At 50.9% G+C, this 21,354-nt stretch overlaps 1 protein-coding gene across 8 annotated transcripts in view; it reads left to right on the top strand.

Annotated features, from left to right (window-relative positions):
- The window catches only part of PC (pyruvate carboxylase), a 236,720-nt gene that overhangs the window by 136,010 nt on the left and 79,356 nt on the right, over window positions 1-21,354 (top strand). For all 8 annotated transcript variants that reach the window (XM_073351710.1, XM_073351709.1, XM_073351708.1 and 5 more), the window contains one exon: window positions 18,474-18,636. In XM_073351710.1, coding sequence (XP_073207811.1) covers window positions 18,474-18,636 — 163 coding nt within the window. The remainder of the gene's footprint in view (window positions 1-18,473; window positions 18,637-21,354) is intronic.

The following is a 21,354-nucleotide window of genomic DNA, read 5'->3' as shown; positions in this document are numbered from 1 at the left end:
GGGTGGCTCGAGCAGCTACGAGGGGGAGTTGTTAACACTTTGGGGCTGGAATGAGGTTTTAGCTCTGCAGACTTGACTGAAGTGCTGCATGAACCCCCTGCCCCCCCCGCCAGGCCAGCCTCCTCCCTGCACAGTGATGCCGTGAAGTATTTGACTCTCAGAGAAATGGAGGTATGGAAGGGTAAAGGGCTGGAGGACTTGCAGCCCCCCATTCTGACCACTAGACTCTATTTCCCTCCCAGAGCTCCGATAGAACCCAGGAGTCCTGGCTCCGAGAGACCACCCCCATTAACTGCTCTAATTTGAAGCATTTGTGGCATTGTTTGGTGGCTGTCAATGTAACATGGCTCAGCTCAGGAGCTGTTGTATACTAGGGTTGCTAGGGGTCCGGTTTTCGACTGGACCTGGTCAAAAAGAGACCCTGGCAGCTCCAGTCAGCGCCGCCGACCGGGCCGTTAAAAGTCTGGTTGGCACGGGGCTGGCACGCTCCCTAGCTGGATCTGCACGGCTTGCAGGAAGCAGCTGGCATGTCCCTCTGGCTCCCAGGCATAGGGGCAGCTACAGGGGGTCTGTGCGCTGTCCCCACCCTGAGCACCGGCTCCGCAGCTCCCATTGGCTGGGAACCGCACTCCCAGCCGGAGCCCTCACCCCCTCCTGCACTTCAACTCCCTGTGCCAGCCTGGTGAAAATGAGTGAGTGAGTGAGGGTGGGGGAGAGCAAGTGACAGAGGGACGGGGGAATGGAGTGAGTGGGGGTGGGGCCTTGGGAAGGGGTGGGGCCACATGGAAGGGGCGGGGCAAGGGTGTTGGTTTTGTGCAACTAGAAAGTTGGCAACCCTATTGTATACGCTAGGAGGAAATCAGTTTAAATGAGATGGTTGTCAGGCAGTGGCCTCTAACGTCTAAGAGCGTGGACTGGGGGTCAGGACTCCTGGGTTCTGTTCCTAACTCTGGAAGGGGAATGGGGTCTACTGGATTGGAGCAGCGGTGGACTGGGAGTCAGGAAACCTGGGTTCTATTCCTGGCTCTACCACTGCCTTTGGGGAAGTCTGTTTGCTTCTCTGTGACTTAGTTTTCCTGCCCACCCATTGTCTATTTCGGCTGTAACCTCATTGGGACAGAGACTGTCTCTCACTGGGTGTTTGTGCTACCGTGGGCCTCAGTCATGATCAGGGTCTGTGCAGTGCCTGGTATCTACATGTCACTGCAATACACACCGTGATGATAAATGGGAATGCTGTGTCCAAGCCACTTCTCTCCTAGCCCTTTGGGGGGTGGGGGAGGGGATCTAGATCATAATGAGAGATCCCCCAGTCATGCCCCATTGCTGCTCCTGCTCCCCGAGCCACCACACCCTGGCACTATGGATTACGGGCCAGTAGAGCCATGCCTAAAAATAGCCATGTAATGCTCTTGAAATCAGCTCTCTCTTCCTCCACCCGAGCATGTGTCCGGCTCTCCATTGTGCGGTGGCGGGCACTGCTGCTCCCATCCTTGTTGCTTTTATTTTTTCAGTCTGTTTTTCTTCCTGAATTGCGTGGGCAGCCCCTGCTCTGAGAATCCAGGCTGAGCTGATGGGCTGGGGAGCCTGCCTTGCTTTTGTCTTTGCTTCAATTGTCTGTGAGAGAGGTGAGGGGGTGGGGCAGCAGGAAGGTTATCTCTGTCTCGGGTGGCTGGGGGGCGTCTTGGTGATTTTTTTACATGGACCCCATCACTTCCTCTAATCACCAAACTCTGCTCCTGTCCCAGAGCTGGGGAGAAAACCCAGGAGTCCTGGCTCCCAGCCCCCCTGCTCTAACCCATTAGACCCCACTCCTGGGTGAGGGTTCTGTTGCTGGCTCTGGCAGGGAAGTGGGATCTAGTGGTTAGAGCAGAAGGCTGTGGGGGTCAGGACTCTTAGATTCTATTTCCATCTGTGGGAAGGAGTGATCTCTAGTGGTTAGAGCAAGAATTGCTGGGAGTCAGCTGGCTCTGGGAGGGAGGTGCGGGGAGTGGATTAGAGCAGAGGACCTGGGAGCCAGGACCCCTGGGCTCTCTTCCCTGCTCTGCCACAGATCTCGGGCAAGTCACTTAGTCTCTGTGTCTGTTTCCCCCTTGTACACTGAGGATAATAGCGCTTCCCCACCACACAAGGGTATTGTGAGGGCTGGTGCATTGCCTGATGGCAAGGTGTTGGCACATGACAGCGCTGCATCCGAGAGTGCTAAAGGAGTTGGCGGATGTGAGTGCAGAGCCATTGGCCATTATCTTTGAAAACTCATGGCACTTGGGGGAGGTCCCGGATGACTGGAAAAAGGCTAATGTAGTGCCCATCTTTAAAAAAGGGAAGAAGGAGGATCCGGGGAACTACAGGCCAGTCAGCCTCACCTCAGTCCCTGGAAAAATCATGGAGCAGGTCCTCAAGGAATCAATTCTGAAGCACTTAGAGGAGAGGAAAGTGATCAGGAACAGTCAGCATGGATTCACCAAGGGCAAGTCATGCCTGACTAACCTAATTGCCTTCTATGACGAGATAACTGGCTCTGTGGATGAGGGGAAAGCAATGGACGTGTTATTCCTTGACTTTAGCAAAGCTTTTGACACGGTTTCCCACAGTATTCTTGCCCGCAAGTTAAAGAAGCGTGGGCTGGATGAATGGACTATAAGGTGAATAGAAAGCTGGCTAGATTGTAGGGCTCAACGGGTAGTGATCAATGGCTCCATGTCTAGCTGGCAGCTGGTATCAAGCGGAGTGCCCCAAGGGTTGGTCCTGGGGCCGGTTTTGTTCAATACCTTCATTAATGATCTGGAGGATGGCGTGGATTGCACCCTCATCAAGTTTGCAGATGACACTAAACTGGGAGGAGAGGTAGATACGCTGGAGGATAGGGATAGGATACAGAGGGACCTAGGCAAATTAGAGGATTGGGCCAAAAGAAGTCTGATGAGGTTCAACAAGGACAAGTGCAGAGTTCTGCACTTAGGACGGAAGAATCCCATGCACCGCTACAGACTAGGGACCGAATGGCTAGGCAGCAGTTCTGCGGAAAAGGACCTAGGGGTTACAGTGGACGAGAAGCTGGATATGAGTCAGCAGTGTGCCCTTGTTGCCAAGAAGGCCAATGGCATTTTGGGATGTATATGTAGGGACATTGCCAGCAGATCGAGGGATGTGATCGTTCCCCTCTATTCGACATTGGTGAGGCCTCATCTGGAGTACTGTGTCCAGTTTTGGGCCCCACACTACAAGAAGGATGTGGAAAAATTGGAAAACATCCAGCGGAGGGGAACAAAAATGATTAGGGGACTGGAACACATGACTTATGAGGAGAGGCTGAGGGAACCAGGATTGTTTAGTCTGCGGAAGAGAAGAATGAGGGGGGATTTGATAGCTGCTTTCAACTACCTGAAAGGGGGTTCCAAAGAGGATGAATCTAGACTGTTCTCAGTGGTAGCAGATGACAGAGGGAGGAGTAATGGTCTCAAGTTGCAGTGCGGGAGGTTTAGGTTGGATATTAGGAAAAACTTTTTCACTAGGAGGGTAGTAAAGCACTGGAATGCGTTACCTAGGGAGATGGTGGAATCTCCTTCCTTAGAAGTTTTTAAGGTCAGGCTTGACAAAGCCCTGGCTGGGATGATTTAGTTGGGGATTGGTCCTGCTTTGAGCCGGGGGTCGGACTAGATGACCTCCTGAGGTCCCTACCAACCCTTCTATTCTATGATTCTATGACAGGAACTGGGGCCAGGCAGGGACTTGGTTAGATGGTAGCAGTGCTTAAAGTCAGAGCAGTTCTCTTCAGGTCTGAGGCCCAGTCCTTGCTGGCTGCCAGCAGAGTCAGGGTCCTGGTAGCAACAGGTTCTGAGGTTTTCTGACTGTTCTGAAACTTCTGGGGACAGCCTTTGACAAAGACCCAAGACCAGCACATTGGTCTGATCTGGGGTGGGGGGAGGGATACCAGGCTGGATGGCCCCCTAGATCTGATCCAACCCAGCAGGAATTGGTTAAGGGGGGGTCAGATACCAGGTTAGATGGGGTCATTGGTCTGATTCTGCATGACAATTCCCACGTTCTTAGATAGCATTGGGGGTGGGAGGTCTGCTGCCCCCAGCTGGAGAGAATCAGGCTGGGGTCGGTGTGTCTGCCCCCTGCTGGAGACAACTGGGCAGCTGGTAGGTGTTGGGTGCGATTGTTTTTGTGGGCACGTGCACTAGGATCCTCTCTCTCCTTTCCCAGCTGTGCCCTTGGAAAGTTTCCATCTGCTCTTCTTAATTCTCCAGTGCTGCTGCAAACGAATTGGTGTCTCCTTAACAGCAACGGTTGCTCAGGCTTAACTGCTATGTTCTGAGGTCAGGGCCAGACACACAGAATGTACTGTGTTCATTATCTGGCCCAGCCATCCAAAACTGCCAGCCACCTTGCACCTGGCTGGGTCGCTGCAGCATTAGCAGAGATAATTTTGCCTCATTTCTTGGGGGGAATCTAATTTGAGGTGGCAGGAAATCCAGAAGCAAACAGATCTGGTGGCACTGAAAATCAATGGGGCTGCTGCAGTGCAAATGTAATCGACTGCATGCCATTATAGATGTACTGTGTGCACATTGCAATATACTGCGTGCATCATATGCAGCTTCCAAATCTAATATGTTGCCTGCAAAGGTCATTTACCACATGCCAAGATATATATCTATATCTATATCTATCTATCTATATATACACACTGCGTGCAAATATAATATACAGTATGCATGTGTAATAGATTGCGTACCTACACACACACACACGTATACTGTGTTCATACTGCAATATACTGCATGCTCATATATATGCAGCATGCAGATCTAGTAGACTATGTGCTTATTTAATATAGAGCAGGGGTTCTCAAACATGGGGTCGGGACCCCTCAGGGGATCATGAGGTTATTACGGGGGGGGGGTCACGAGCTGTCAGCCTTCACCCTAAACCCCACTTCGCCTCCAGCATTTATAATAGTGTTAACTATAAAAAAGTGTTTTTAATTTATAAGGGTGGGGGGGGGTCGCACTCAGAGGCTTGCTGTGTGAAAGGGGTCACCAATCTAAAGTTTGAGAGCCCCTGATATAGAGCATCAAAATATAATGTACTGTTTGGATAGCTAATATTCTGTGTGCATATGCAATATATTGCATACAGATATATACACTGTGTACATATTTTGAGTGCCTGTTAAATATACTGCATGCATATGCTGCATGCAAACACACGACATGCATATGTAGTAGGCATCATGTCCATATATATGCTGCAGGTGTGTGTAATATACCTCGCACAGCTACGTATGTGCTGCATGCAAAGATTCAATTACTACACGCACAGATAGTTTACTGTATGCCCAGGTAATTTTCTGCATGCAGATGTAATATACTTTGTGCTTATTTAATATACTGCATGTAGTATATTATATATATTTACTGCATGCAACTATAATATATTACATGAATATGTAATATGCAGGGTGCCTGTTTAATGTAGTGTATGCAAGTGTAATATGCGGCATACAGATATAATATGTTACATGCCTGTTAAATATACACTGCACGCACATTTACTAAACCCTGCATATGATCCCCATGTGTGTCAGTGCCTGGAGCTAGCTATACACGCTGGCATTTCCACTGAGATCCCTCGCTATCACCTCAGCTCCAGGGAGCTGGCTGAGAAGGAGTCTGAGCTGTATAATTGCTTGCATGCTTTGGCACACGCCAGGCAAATTACTCTCCCTTGAGATCAATACACCATAAAAATACACAAAAAGCCAGTATATAGACAACCTTCCCCTAGAATGATTCTTTCTAAACGTGTGGTTCGTGTTCAGTGCCTTGCTGCATAATAGAGGCAATGTACTTTGCTTGTTAGAGCAGGTGGGGGTGGGGCTGGGAGCCAGGACTCCTGGGTTTTATCCTCAGCTCTGGGATGGAAATGCAGGTGTAGTGGTCAGAGGGGCGGCCTGGGAGTCCGGACATCTAGGGTCTGTTCCTAGTGCCGGGGAGAGAATAGGCTTCAGTGGTTCGTACAAGGAGTACACTGGGAATCAGAACCTCCTGGGCTCTGTTCCTAGCTCTGCCATTGTGACCTGCTGGGTGACGCTGGGCAAGTCCCTTCCCCTCTCTATGCCTTGGTTTCCCCTTCCCCCCTTTGCATATTTCCACTGGAAGCTCTTTGGCGCAGTCTTTCACTGTCTGTGCAGCACCCGGCGCAGCAGAGGCCCCAACCGGTTGGGGGCTGTAGAATCTACCATAATACTCCTAATAACAAGCAATGAGAATGTCAGAATGCTTTTTGATTTGTGTGACGTGCTGGCAGCCTGTCTGATTTCTCTTACCACAGGCCTTGCTGTCACTCTGGCGGGTGCAGTATAAAATATTTATCATATGAACATGCAACGCTATATTAAAGCCTGTGTCGAATCTCAAGGTCCTTTGCTGAAACAACACATCATCCACTGCAGCTCTTCCTTTGACTCGCACTGTCCCAACAGGGCTCTCGGTTCTCTCCAAAACTCTTGTCTGTTGCAGGCTGCCACAGAACCTCGAAGCTGCACATATTGCTTTTGGCTGGGCTTAGCCGATGTCACCTCTGGTATCCTTGATGGTCCAAGATCTGACACCGGAAATCTTGTATTTATCCAAATTAAAGGCCCTTTTGCCCTCTGGCAGGGAGGAGATGTTGCCGAGAGTTGTTTTTAGAGCTAGAAGCGATAGGAGCGGAAGCTGGGAAGATTTTCTGCTAGTTGTCCCAAGTTTGGATCATTCTCCAATCCCCGCTGCTCCTATGCTATCCACTAGACCTCCTGCTTCTCTCTCACTGACAGAACTTGCCATGTTGCCAGAAACAGTGCCACCTGCTGTCTCCTGCTGTAACAATCGTAATTGTCTCCTTGGATCACTATAATTATCCTCAGAACAGGTTCACAGCCCAGAGCATTTACCATTGCAAACACCTGGCAGGCTGGCCAGACCTGAGACTCCCAAGAAACTCTGGGCTGTTTGCTAAGTCGACTTTCAGGCTGGGGTTACAGCACCCAGCTGGGACCCTGGAGATCTGGGGTCAATTCCTGGCTCCCGTGCATGACCTTCCTTGCTCTGTGCCTCAGTTTCCTCATCTGTAAAATGGGGATCACATTTCCTTTCACCTCAGGGGGCAATGTGAAGTTATATCAAGAGGTCTGGTTTAGAGGCGAGGCCACTGGAGTGGGAGTCAGGACTCCTGGGTTCTAATTCCTTGTTCTGCCTCTGACCTGGAGTAAGTCTCTTCTCTTTTCTATGCCTCAGTTTCCCCTCCAGCCCTTTGTCTGTTTAGACTTTGAGGTCTTTGGGACTGTCTCTTCTTGTGTGTCTGTGCAGCACCCGGAGCAGCAGGGTCTCCCCGATCTCAAGCGGAAATATGTGCAGGACACTAAACAATTGGGACCCTGATCCAGCACAGTGGGCCCCCCCTCCCATCTCAATTACCCATTACTGCAAGACAAATAAATCCATTTGTGGTTGCAAGGTTCCCGTACTATAGCGACAGGTGCAGATAAAAACCAAGCTAGATGGCAGCGGATTTACCCTGTAAAGAGCTTTTGAATCCTACTGTTAGTGCTCAAACAACCCACCTCTCAGGCTTCTTTAATAGGAGATCTAGTTTATATTTATTTTGGTAATATATAGCTAGATTTATCACCACACTGGGGCCAGTGTGCAGGCTTCTTTTATGACGCGCTTAGCTCTTCAAATTGAGATATTTGCATATTTATCCTGTAACCTTTAATGAACATAAAAAACTCCAACCTTTCCCAATTAATCACCACGTTAAAAGGCCCAAACAGCAATCTAAGGACCGTTGGGCCTGCATAAAATAAATAAATCCAGCTCAGAACCAATTTGTCAAGAGGAGAAGAGGCTAAATAGCCTTGTCAGGGAACCGTTGATAAGGGATGAGAGCAGGGCCTAGGGAGAAGACATGGCATTCATGCACAATGGACTTCTCCATTAAATAAAAGCCCCTTTGTGCCATTCAAGCACACCCTGCTCTAACCATTGCATACCACTTCCCTCCCAGAGCTAAGCTAGAACTCAGGAGTCCTGACTCCCAGGCCTCTGAGCACTAGACCCCACTGCCCTTGAGGTGAGGATAGAACCCAGGCATCCTGCATCCCAGCTCCCCCCAACCAGTAGACTTGACTCCCCTCCCAAAGGTGGGGCAAGAACCTAGCTTCCAACTCCTCTAAAACACTAGACCCCACTTCCCACCCAGAGCCAGGTACAGAACCCAGGAGTCCTGGCTCCCACTTCACAGTTCTAGCCACAGACCTCGTTGCTCCTGTGAAGGCCTTCCCCGTCCTGTTCTCTCTTCAGGAGGGCCTGGCTAGAGGCGGGGGATGTGGCATGCAGGCACTAACTCATTTTAATTCCAGCTCTACCAGGTCACCTTGGGCTAGTCACTTAACCTCTGTGTTCTGCTGGGGGCCCTCTCAGCTATTCCCAGCCTCCCTAGGGGGCTATGAGCCTTAATTGCAGCTGTAAAGCACTTTGAGATAGGCTGCTGAATTACCCAGTGTTGCCAGCCATCTCCTGCCTCCTCTTCCTGCAACAGCTGTAATTTTATAAATGGCCTCCACACTCCACCTCAGAGGTTCAGCACCGGGTGAGGGATCCCTGTATAAACAACCCCCCGCTCCACCCCAGAGGCAGCTGCATCTCAGCACTGGGTGAGGGATTCATAGATTCCAAGGCCCAAAGGGCCCATTGTGATCACATAGTCTGACCTCCTATCTAACACAGGCATAGAAACTTCCCCAAAATAATAAGAGGTCCCTATATAATCAGCACCCCCACCCCTCCAACTTAGAGGTGGCTACATCTCAGTGCCAGAAGAGGGATCCCTGTATAAACAGCTCTCATGCCCTACCCAAGAGGCATCTGCATCTCAGGCCAATATGTCCCTCACCTAGATTAGCCCAGAAGACCCATATAGCTTGGTATCTGCCCCCCTTTCCCTCCCACTTCCTGCACTGGACACATTATAGGCATGTACATTGTGTGATTGCGAGACAGTATTAACTTGTGTCTGCTCCATGCTCCCATAGATGGCCCCACCTCAGCTACAACGGCCAGGCAGCTTTGTTGTTGGCATTGTGTGAGGCAGTCGCCTGTCTTTGGGAGATAACGCTATTTGATGGGCATTTATTCGTGGCAGGACAATGGACCTGGCTCCCTCCATGGAGCTAAGATTTCTCTAGCACCTTTCAGCCAGAGCCCCCTGCCCCCATCAGACCAATCTGTCTTTCCCCAGCATAGCTGGAAATCCATCACAGACAGCTAGCTGGTAGGCCTGGGATTAAGGCCTCCTGGGTTCTATCCTACCTCTGGGAGGAAAGTGAGTTCTAGTGGTTAGACCAGGGGGAGCTGGGAGTAAAGACTCCTGTGCTCTCTTCTCAGCTCTCCTACTGACATTGGATATATCCTATAGCCTTTCTTTGCCTCAGTTTCCCCACCTGGTCAACAGATATAGTTTCCCTTATGTGTGGAGGGGGATCAGTGCAATGTGATTCAGGGGCCCATATAGCCTGGCATCCTGTCTCCAACAGCAGCTAGCATCAGCTTTGTTAAAGAAGGTGCAAGACCCCCCCCTAATGGGGAGCGATAGAATAACTGCCCTCTAGGGGAAATTTCCTACAAAATTTCTTCTATAAATAGCTTCCCCACGCCAGAGGTGGTCACATCTCAGTGCCAGGTCCTTGTATAAACAGCCCCTATGCTCCACCCCAGAAGTGGCTACAGCTGAGTACTGGGCAAGGGAATCCTTGCCTCACCTTAGGAGTGGCTGAGTCTTACTTACACTGAGGGTAAGTCTACACTGCAGTTAAAACCCCCCAGCTAGCCCATGCCAGCCGACTCGGGCTTGGGCTAAAGGGCTCTTTAGTTCCAGTATAGACGTTTGGGCTTAGGCAGTAGCCGGGACTCTCCCACTTCACAGGGTCCTAGAGTCTGGGCTCTAGCCTAAGCCTGAATGTTTGCAGTGCAATTAAACAGCCCCTTAGCCTGAGCCCTGTGAGCCTGAGTCAGCTGGCTGGGCCAGTCATGGGTGTCGAACTGTAGTGTAGACATACCCATAGAGTCTCCTGTGCCTGCTGGCACAACCCATTTCCCCACTGCTGTCTGTCCAGACCAAGGTGTTTGGCTCCATCGTAAGTTGTCTTCATGGGGGCAGCATCCTTTTCTAACATCCTGCCTCTGGTCAGTCCTTGTCCTCCACTCCTGCTCGTTCCTACAGCTGGAATCCAATCGAAGATGTACCTTGTGCTTCTGCCACAGGGCCACCTGGGTCCGTGGCCAAACCACCATAGCCAACTCTGTCCAATTACTGAGTCCCCACTTTGCTGACTGTGTGGCCGAGCACTTCCACATCGGTTACACGATCTCACCAATCAGTTCCCAATATTCTTCTCAAACCAAGCTGGTGAAATGCATTCAGCTTCCTAACATGCACTTTCACCATTTGTCATGGTTCCAAGCCATACGGTAATGTTGGGAGGACAATAGTGTTGTACAGTCTCATTTGAGTTTGCATATCAGTGCCGGATGAGGGATCCTTGTGTAAACAACCCGCATCCCCCACCCCAGAGACAGCTGCATCTCAGTGCATGGCAAAGGCTCCCTGTATAAACAGTCAATGTGCCCCACCCCAGATGTGGCTGCATCTCATGGGTGAGGGACCCCTGTGTAAGCAGTTGCCTTAAGCTTTGGAGCAGAAGGGGGTTAAACCAAACCCACAGCTCCTGATGGGTCTTTAAACTCCTACTAGTTTTACTCCGGATAGTCCCCTTGTGGAATCCTGCTCAGCTCTTCATCTCAACTGTGTCTAGTGGCAGGGAGTTCCCCACACGGCACACTTCTGAATTTTCCACCTTTTGCTGGCTGCCCCTTGTTCTTACATCATGTGACTGGGGGAAGAGCAGCGGGGTCTAGTGGGAGCGTGTACTCCAGGCTAAGCGTGGGCTGCGTAAGAAGCGTTTCCCGTAGGTCACTTTGGAATGTGCTGCCTTCCTGCTTCGCTTGCTGTCCCTGTTATTAATGGGAATTGCTACTAGTGGGTTGCACGCTTCGTAGCTTCTGTTGGTCGAGTGCTTTGTCCTCACCAGGGCCCCTGGCATCCCTCCATTCGCCACACTGCTCCCTGGGTGCTATCTGCCCAGCCCCCTCTATTTCAAGCGTTCCCTGCAACTTCCTCCAATCTGCCCACTGCCAGGGGCTCTGTATGTGCCCCATTCCTCCCCTTTCCCACCTTCTCCCCATGGGAGGGGCACTGTGTGGGCTCCCCTCCCCCAATTCCAAGGTCCCCGTTCTCCTCCCCTATGGCTGGGGTCTGCCTCCCCTCCCCCCATTCTCCCATTCCAGGGTCCCATATTTTCACCCATGGTAAGAGCTTGGAATGACCCCGCATTCCCCCCTTCCCTTCCACGCCAGGGCTCTGTGTGCCCGCAATCCTCCTTCCCCCATGGCAGGGCCCCCCCAATCTGCCCCCCAGGCCAGGGGCTGTGTGGTCTTCCCCTCCCCACCATTATTATGCCTCTGGATGTCACCATGTTACACTCTGTTGGGAGGGTGGGCAGAGATGAGATGGGGGATTGTTCTGGGAAGCATGAATTGGTGCCAGCAACCCGCTGTTTGATCCACAGACAACAGCAGAGGTGCTTGAAGCTGGCTGTAACAGGGTGGCCTGCCCCTTTAAGGGTGAGCCAGCCTGGCCCTGCTACACCTGTGCAGAGGGCTGGACTGAAGCCAGGGATAGCCCAGCACTGGGGGGCTGGCTGGGGAGGAAAGCAGATGGGCTGCTTCTCTCGGGGGTAAGGAGCCTGGGGGAGAGTCAGGAGCTGGCTGAGGCTGCTGCAGTGATAGGTGGTTAGAGCTGGCCCCTGTTGTTGAGCTGTTTGGAGCCCAGGTGGCTAGACAACAGGACAGACTGTTGCTGCTGGGCCCTGCCTGAAAGGAGGAAGGCTGGAGGCTCTCTTGTGTTAAAGCTGGCTGCAGGGACTTGGTGACTTGGGAAGGGACTGAACTCCCTGGAGCAGCTTGGCTGCTGGGCTAGGTTACCTCCGCAGGGGAAGTAGGCTGAAGAGTGTGATGGGGAAGCTGAGGTGGAAATGCTGGGCTCTGGGGCCAGGGGAGCTCTGGGACAGTCAGGCTTGTACCCTGGGGCTGTGCTGAAGGGCTGTAAGGGTCTTCACGTGTCCCCCATACCTCAGAATCCAGAGGGTGCTGGCCACTGCTCCTAGGGCCTTCTCTAAAGGATGGGAATGGCTCAGAGGCAGTGTTCAAGTTATGGAGTGACAGACCGAGACATCCTGTCGAGTTCTGTGTAAGCTCAACCAATTACTTCTTATTTGTATTGCGCCTCACAGAGCCACGGTGCTAGGTGCTGTACAGACCCAGGACAGAAAGGCGGTCTGGGCTAAGTATAAGACAAGAAGCACCAAGTGGGGGAGCACGATTAGACAGTGCTGATCAGCCCAGTGGGCTGTGGTCCAAAGGTGCTAGAACTCGGGGAGCGGGGTGTGTGGCAGCACCCCCTGGTTTGAAGTGGTTTCCGTCCAGGGTTACAGTTTGATTCAATGGCTCTCAGCTCCCCCACTATACACATTGTTCCAGCGTCCCTGCCATGGTCTCCCTCGTTCTAGCATTTTGAGGCATGGGGAATAGCAGTGGGATCTTGTAGTGATGAGTTCCCCAAGCCAGTCTGGTGGTGTGTCCTTCCACTGGAAGGTGATAATAGCTGCCATCCAGGAGGCCTTTGATTTATAGACCTGGATACAGCTGATAAGTGTGCTAAGCACCTTTCAGGCTAAATAGAGGGAAAAGCAATTAATCTCCTTTTTGAAGTGAGAGAGCTGGAGAAGTCTAAGGCAGTGCTCCACCTGGCAAGGTTGATCAGAAGCTAAATTGTATAGTATAAGGGGTTTTCTGATTGTGGGTTCCGGGGCAGGGGTGTTGAATGGTTGCAGCTGTGTACATCTGGATGGGAGAGCCAAATAGTGAGCAAGGTAGTCACAAGAGTGATCCTGAGTGAGAGACAGGGCTTCTTATGCACAGGACTGGTTGGAGACTTGTGGGGGAATTTCAGACCAAGGCAACTGCCAGCTCTTTGTTCGTCCTGTGTTCAAGGAACAAAACTTTCTCTGTATGCTTAGTAAATGAACAGGATGGCACCAAAGAAATAGCTGACTGGGACCATCTATTTCTCCTCCAAATGAGAATAATCTGACAAGGCCCTGGCTTCCAGCAATCAGCCTGGGATGAAGGGGCACCAGCATTAAGCATTTCCTGTTGGTTGTTCCTGAATTTGCCACCTTCCTGGCACATTCCCTGTCCCCTTATTTCTATCCACTGCTGCCCCCTCCCCTGCAGTCAGCAATTACCCTGAGGGGCTGTTAATTAGGGGCTAGGGTCACTCTCCAGATTCCCCTGGGAATGGAGTCCCCCCTGTGTGCTGAGAGTGTGAGCTGCTTAAATCAGAGCTCACCTGCCTCGAGCTCCAAAGAAACCAGACTCCCATGCTCCCCATGCCACAGCTCAAAGCCTGGCATCAGTTTCCCAGCTGCTCTGTCTGTCTGTACAGCTGGGGTGGTAACCTGTATTTGGCATGGGGGTGGGGGGAACAGCATTGAATCCATTGTCCGTGAAAATGAGGGACGTGATTGGACACGGGCAGGTAACAGGCAAAGCTCCATCATGGAGCTGCCATTGCCATACAAACTCTAGCCCTGGTCATGCCCCCCCAGCTCTGCCGATGCCCCTCAGTCCCAACGCATAGCCCCCTGCTATGCCAGCCCTAAGCTCCCCTATAGCTCTGCTGGTGCCCCTCAATCCTGATCTGCAGTCCCTTGGGGTCCCAGCCTGCTGGGATAACCCACTCTGACTCAAGAGACGCAGTGTGGTATAGTAGATGTGGCCTTGGGCTAGGTCTTGGGATTTGTGGGTCCTGTATAGAGCCCTGCCACTGAACTTGGGCAAGTCCTTTTCTCGCTCTCTGCCTCAGTTTCCCCTCCCACTCCTTGTTTAGATTGCGAGCTCTTTGGGCCAGGGACTGTCTCTCACTGTAAGTCTGTGGAGCACCGGGCACAACGAGGCTGTGATTGGTTGGAGGTTTCTGGGAACAACTCTAACACTAATAATGAAGATCGCGCTCCTGTGAGTGAAAGCATTTAATATTTCTGCCTGAGTTCAGGGCATCTGACGTGTTCAGATTAGAAATAAGGCACCAGTTTTTAGCAGTGCGGGAGATTAAACACTGGAGCAAACTCCCAAGGGAATCGGTGGATTCGCCAGATTGGCTGCCTTGCTGGGAGGTGCTTTGGCAACCCAAGTGGCTGGGCTCAATATAGGGGGAACTGAGTGACAGTCTGCCTGTGCTACACAGGAGGGCAGCCTAGATTCTTATGGTCCCCTCTGGCCTTAAACTCTGGGAGTTTCTGGCTCTGTTTTAAAATAGCCCCATTATTAAAGCCATGTGCCTCAGTCCCAGCCTGTGGTTAGAGCTGGGAGACTGGGCGCCTTTGTTCTAGCCCTGACTCTGGGAGGACAGTGGGGTCTAGTGGGTTAGAGCAGGAAACATGACTCCCAGCTCCATGCGCTAACCCCTTAATCGCAGAGCTGGGAAGAGAACCCAGGAGTCCTGACTCCCTGTCTCCCGCTCTGCTCTATTCACTAGGCCCCACTCAGAATCTCTCTATCTATGTGAAGGCAAGATCTGAGCTGCTACAGGCAGGTGTATTTAAAACAGCTGAATTTATAACCCAGCTTTGAGTCCATGGATCAGAAAATATCGATCACCCCGTAACGTGTGCATGTTGCAGGGGCCGGTGTCTGTTAGACCCCACGTCAGGCGTTTGTCCTATTGACTAAGCATTGAAGGCTCGCTTGTCACTTTGATGGTGCTGTAAAAACCTCAGTCCTTATCATTATGATTCTGTGTTATTGGTCACACACCAGGACCCTGCCATGCTGGAGGCTGCCTAGACCCTTGCTGAGATCTGGGCCCTGCTCAGACACACGGTGAGAGACAGATCCTGCCCCCAAGGCTCACTGTCTGAATAGACAAAGGGTGGGAGGGGAAACAGAGGCACGAGAGATGAAGGGATTAGTCCAAGGTCAGTGGCAGAGCCAGGAGTGGAACCCAGGAGTCCTGACTTCCAGTCCAGTGTTGTTGAACTAGGGCTAACCTTCTAAAGTGAGACATCTGCTCTTGACCTGAAGACACCATGTGCTGGAGGATCTGCTCGGTCCCTGGGTCAGATGTTCAATGGTTAATCCCCCTCCCTGTTAAATATCTGCACCTGATTTCCAGCCTGTTTGTCCAGCTCCAAACCAATCCCATCTCCTTACTGTCATAGGAGGGTATTTTGGTCCTGGTCTCTAATCTGCGGGAGCAGGTTTTGGAGAGCAGAGAGCTCTTCGAGGCAGAATGAGATCCCGTGGCTGGGAAGTGAAGCTGGACCAGTTCAGGTTAGAAGTGAGGCCAGGTGTTTTTAAGTGGAAAGTGGATTCACCATTGGAACAGCTGACCCAGAGATGGGGTGGATTCTCCGTCATGTGGAGCCTTTAAATCAAGACTGGATGTGTTTCTCTGTAGCATCGGGGATCGGCCACAGCTGGAGACAGGTCCCGTGTGCTGAGGTGGTTCAGCTAGTCCTCTCTAGCTGCCTGGCTGGTGGATCTTGCCCAGATACTCAGGGTCCAGCTGATCACCAGATTGAGGGCTGGGAAGGAATTTTCCCCTGGTCAGGTTGGCAGGGACCTTGGGGTGTTTTCACCTCCCTCTGCATGGGGCACCTGCTGGGATCAGCTGGGCATGGCTAATCGCAGCGATTCCCTGTCAGAGCTGGGGCCTCGGGTATTGGAGGACCCTCAGCTCCCCTGTTCTCTGCCTGGAGCTCCCAACAGGCAGGGCTCCTGAGGATTGAAATGCTTTGGTCTAACTAAAGTCTTTCTGCTCAATTCAGAGGGAACTGGCTGAGATAGAATTGCCTGTGCTATACAGGATGTCAGATTGGATGATCTATGGGTCCTTTCTGGCCTAAAACTCATTGAAACCCAAAAGCTGAGCTCTAGCTCACCCGCCAGATCTCCTCTGGAGGCAGGAGTGACTGGGGTAGATTCTCCACCAAGTCAAATTAGGTGAACAGGATGGTCCCATACTGTTTTGGACCCCAGAAGGAGCTGAGCCCAGCAGAACTGACATTCTTTGTCAGCTCTTAGGGGCAGGGTTGATCTCTTTGCTCTGTTTGTACAGTGCCTAGCGCCAGGGCATCATGGTAATCCAGATAATGCTCCTCTCATCAGTCAAACTTTTATAGAATTTACCATGCCAGGCCGGAGTTCATGTTGTAGACAGAGCCCTGGCCGTGGGGGGAGTGTATTTTGTAGGTGGAGCTCAGCAGAATATTGGGAGCCCTCCTTAATTCTGATGCAATGAACAGGTTATTAAAATCTACTCACCATCCTGAGAAGTAGTTGGCCTAAGCATGTGCCTTCATAGAGCTGGGTGGAATTCTTCAGGTGAAATGCTTTTCAGCAAACAATGCACGTTCAGTAACACTGAAACATTTCATGAATTTCTGTCGCTTTTTTTCAGAATTGTTAATTTCAGGAAAGAAATTCCCCAAATTAAAAAAAATGTTGAAAAGGCCAATTTTGGGGAGGGCAGGGGGAATTCTTTACATTCAGAACAGATTTTTGTCTCAAATTTTCCTTTAATTTGACTTTAACATTTTCGAAAAGTTCAATGGAAATAAAACAGCGGGATGGGGAGAAGAGGAAATGATTTTGGTTGAATAGAACATTCTGTTTCGACAAAATTGAAGTGAAAGGTTTAGTTCAACCCCAAACAAACTTCTTCAGTCTTGATTTACCAGACAATCAGTTTGGACCGAAATTTTATTTTGTTATTTCAAACTAGCCAATGCACTGGAAAATCTCTCTATGTGTTTCTGGTTTTTTTTACCCAACTTGCCAAGCTAGAGAGGATCGTGGACTTGAGGATGCCTTGATGTTAGCTGCTCTCTGTTTCTTTGGTGTACTCTTTGTTGTGTTGTCTGTCCTGAGGCTACAATGTAGCAATGATTGTTCCTTCAGTTTTCCTTTGTCCCTCTTTGGGATCTTGCAGCCACCCCAAATTTCTCCCTCAGTGGTCATTGAGCTAAACTTGGCATATTTATAGAGCCCTGCAAATCCGCGGATATCCGCTCGCGGATCTCTGCTTTATATCTGCGGATCATTTTTGCAGATTGGATGCAGATATAAATTTTGTATCGGTGCAGGACTCTACATATTTAATGCTTTAAGGTTGAATATTAGCCCCACCTTCAGTTGTGAGTTTCTAAAGGCTCAAAATCAAGAGGCAAATAAACCCTCCAAATCTGTTGTGTGGTTTTTTTAAGATCTCTTGATAATTAAATCAAATGTGATTCCCCCACCCTCCCTCTCCCCACCCAGGGAGGGAGGCCCAACTCATGACTTTGAATGCTTGAACTTGGCTCTATGGGACTATGTAAAAACAGCTCCCTGTCTTCTGAGCGCTCCCACTGAGGCGTGTTCAGAATTGGACTGGCTGGGGCCTGCAAGCTGGATTTGGGCCTGGCTTGTGCATCACACAAACACAATCCCTGGCTAAAATCCCAGCTTTGTGGCCCCGGTTCAGCAAAGCACCTCGAGGGCAGCTTTCAAAGGCCTTAATGGGAGTTACTTGGCCAAATCCTATTGAAAGTCAATAGGTTTTAGGCTCCTAATGGCCTTTTAAAAACAGTCCCATAAGAGCTTGTAGTTAAGTACCTGCTTGAGTAATCCCTTTGCTGTTCAACACAGCATTTAAACGCAGGCTTAGCTTGTCATGATTGTAAGTAGCATTTCTGTAGCCTCCAGAGGCCCTAAGATCAAGGGAGAGGAGCATTGTTCTGGGCGCCCCACAGACCCGGAGCCCCGTCATGCTGTGCAGTGCACAGGCTCACAGTGAAAGACAGCCGTTGCCCCTTAGAGCAATAAACAAAGGATGGGAGAGGAAACTGAGGCCCCGAGCAGGGAGGGGACTGTCTTGCCACCTTGTGCCTCAGTTTCCCCTTTTGTATAATAATGGGGGTTCCAATCCTGGCCTGTGTTTGGCAATGACTTTGAAAGTGGTGGATAGAAAACCCTGTGTGATCCCAAAGAGCGATAGAATCGATGCACCCGCAGATCCCCAGCCCTGTGGGGACAGTGGGGGACACTGGAGGAGGAGAGGCTATGGTGGGTGATGTGGGACATTATGGGGGCCCCACATGAAGTAACAGACTCTGGGGATCAGGGCCCCCGTTTGGGGGTTAATCAGGGACACTTGGGCTCCATAGAGGAGGTTAGGTTGGTGAGAATGGTTCTGGCAGACACTGGCGCTGCTGTGGTCAGTTGATGATTAACACAAGCCCTCCTCTCCCGCTCTCTTGGCAGCGTGGACCTGGTGCATGCCCAGATCCACATCGCAGAGGGGAAGAGCCTGGCAGAGTTGGGCCTGCGGCAGGACAGCATACGCATCAATGGCTGTGCCATCCAGTGCCGCGTCACCACCGAGGACCCCTCCCGCGGCTTCCAGCCCGACACTGGCCGCATTGAGGTAGGACACCGCCCAGCTCCAGTGCGGGGGCTGACCAGGCTCAGTTTGGCGCCCTGCTGGGGAAGGGCAGAGTGCAGATCTGCTCTTGATTGGAGAACATTTTGACTTGATGTTGAAAAACAAAAATTTTCAGCCCAAACCTGAACAATTTGGAAAGAAAAAATTTGTCCCCAAATGGGGGGACTTCTGGCTGAAAACTGCTGAAAATCCAGCACGCTTTCCCCAGAACTGTAACGTTTCCAGCTAGGAACTTCCAAACACTGGGAGGCATCTGGCCCCATGCCAGTCAATTTTCAGTTTTTAATGAAAAATCTACAATTCCGAGGCTGGCGGAAAATTTCCACGGGAATTCTCTGTATGTGGGAAACCTCATTTTCCTTCCTAAAACAGCTTTGGGGGAAATATTCTCCCCGAGTGACGGATGCTGCCAGCAGCACGGGGGTGTATGTGGGAGGAGGAGAAAGCGGGGGGGCTGTGTGTGTGTGTGTGTGTGTTAGAGGTGGAAGGGGGTGTTATCCGCAGTACTGCATGTGAAACTCAGTCTGGAGACAGAGTTTAATCCACTGGCAAGCATGTGTTAAAGTCCACCTCTGTGTCTGATTCATGGAAGCTAGCAATGGGATCTTGTGGTTAGAGAGAGGAGCCAGGAGTCCTGCCTCCTGTCGCCAGCTCTGGGATGGGAGTGGGAGTTAGTGGATTAGAGTTAGGATTCCTGGGTTCTATCCCTGGCTGTTGGAGGCTTTAGCATGTGAAGATCAACCTGCTAGTTTCCTTCTTGGCTGTTCGCATTCCCTGGCATTGTGCTAGATTCTCTGGGGTGCTGGCGATAAACAGAAGCACTTGTATTCCGTCTGCATGACAGGCTGCTCCATTCAAACCCTGGGCGTGGGCGTTCGGCTGTTCAGACTCCCTGTTCCCTTCCTAACGACGCGGCAGCTCTTGTCACTCAAACTAACAACTGGGGATCGCTGCAAAAGAGTCTGGCATGGATACAACCCCCCCGCCAGCTGGCAGCAGGAGAGGAGGGGCTGTGAGAGCCCCCACCGATTCCACTCTCTTTATTGGGCTGGGAAGTAGAAAGATGGGGGGCTAGGATCCTTGCCTGGGCACATGTTTGCATTCAGATGTGCTGGGCATGGTGGGGGTGTCAGTAGGGGCATGGTGGGGGTGCTGAGAATTTGTTTTGTAGGAGTGGCGTAGGCCCTTACCCCAGGGTTGGATGGGTAGGGCTGTGTGTGTGTTGGTGGATTTCCCTTGGGGGCGGGGCAGCAAGGGGGTAGCTTGGTTCTCTGGGTGTGTACACGCTTTGTTGATCCATACTGCACAATCACAGGGGGCTCAAAGAGTGGCAACTAGCATAATTAGAGACCTAGTAAAACTCCTGCAAAGAAAGATTGACTAGATGGGGTTTGCTCACTGTAGAGAGGAGATGAATTACAGGGGATGTGTTTAAAGTCTGTATAATAATGACTGGGAGAGCAATGGGCGATCAGGAGCCATGTTCCCTTTAATTTTTGACAGGCTATGTGAGCAAAAAATTTCTTCTGTGCAAACTGTTGTGCTTCTGTGCAAATGTTTGTACGTGTGGTGTTTCACCGTGTGTGGGGGGGGGGTTAGGATCTGTGTGCGTGCGCACACGCGCACAGCTTAGAGGGAACAGTGATCGGGAGCCTCTGTCCTCCTCGTCTCATAACCCAAGAACAGTGAATGACACTCATCAAAGGAAATGGCTTTATCACATAGCCTGAAATTAGTGTATGGGACTCATTGCCACATGAGATGAATCATAGAATATCAGGGTTGGAAGGGACCCCTGAAGGTCATCTAGTCCAACCCCCTGCTCGAAGCAGGACCAATTCCCAGTTAAATCATCCCAGCCAGGGCTTTGTCAAGCCTGACCTTAAAAACCTCTAAGGAAGGAGATTCTACCACCTCCCTAGGTAACGCATTCCAGTGTTTCACCACCCTCATAGTGAAAAAGTTTTTCCTAATATCCAATCTAAACCTCCCCCACTGCAACTTGAGACCATTATTCCTCGTTCTGTCATCTGCTACCATTGAGAACAGTCTAGAGCCATCCTCTTTGGAACCCCCTTTCAGGTAGTTGAAAGCAGCTATCAAATCCCCCCTCATTCTTCTCTTCTGCAGGCTAAACAATCCCAGCTCCCTCAGCCTCTCCTCATAACTCATGTGTTCTAGACCCCTAATCATTTTTGTTGCCCTTCGCTGGACTCTCTCCAATTTATCCACATCCTTCTTGTAGTGTGGGGCCCAAAACTGGACACAGTACTCCAGATGAGGCCGCACCAATGTCGAATAGAGGGGAACGATCACGTCCCTCGATCTGCTCGCTATGCCCCTACTTATACATCCCAAAACGCCGTTGGCCTTCTTGGCAACAAGGGCACACTGCTGACTCATATCCAGCTTCTCATCCACTGTCACCCCTAGGTCCTTTTCCGCAGAACTGCTGCCTAGCCATTCGGTCCCTAGTCTGTAGCGGTGCATTGGATTCTTCCGTCCTAATTGCAGGACCCTGCACTTATCCTTATTGAACCTCATCAGATTTCTTTTGGCCCAATCCTCCAATTTGTCTAGGTCCTTCTGTATTCTATCCCTCCCCTCCAGCGTATCTACCACTCCTCCCAGTTTAGTATCATCCGCAAATTTGCTGAGAGTGCAATCCACACCATCCTCCAGATCATTTATGAAGATATT

Source organism: Lepidochelys kempii, chromosome 7 (genome assembly GCF_965140265.1).
Source record: "Lepidochelys kempii isolate rLepKem1 chromosome 7, rLepKem1.hap2, whole genome shotgun sequence".
Lineage (NCBI taxonomy): Eukaryota > Metazoa > Chordata > Testudines > Cheloniidae > Lepidochelys > Lepidochelys kempii.
Note: the sequence above shows the minus strand (reverse complement) of the source record. Positions and strands in the feature narration are given on the sequence as shown.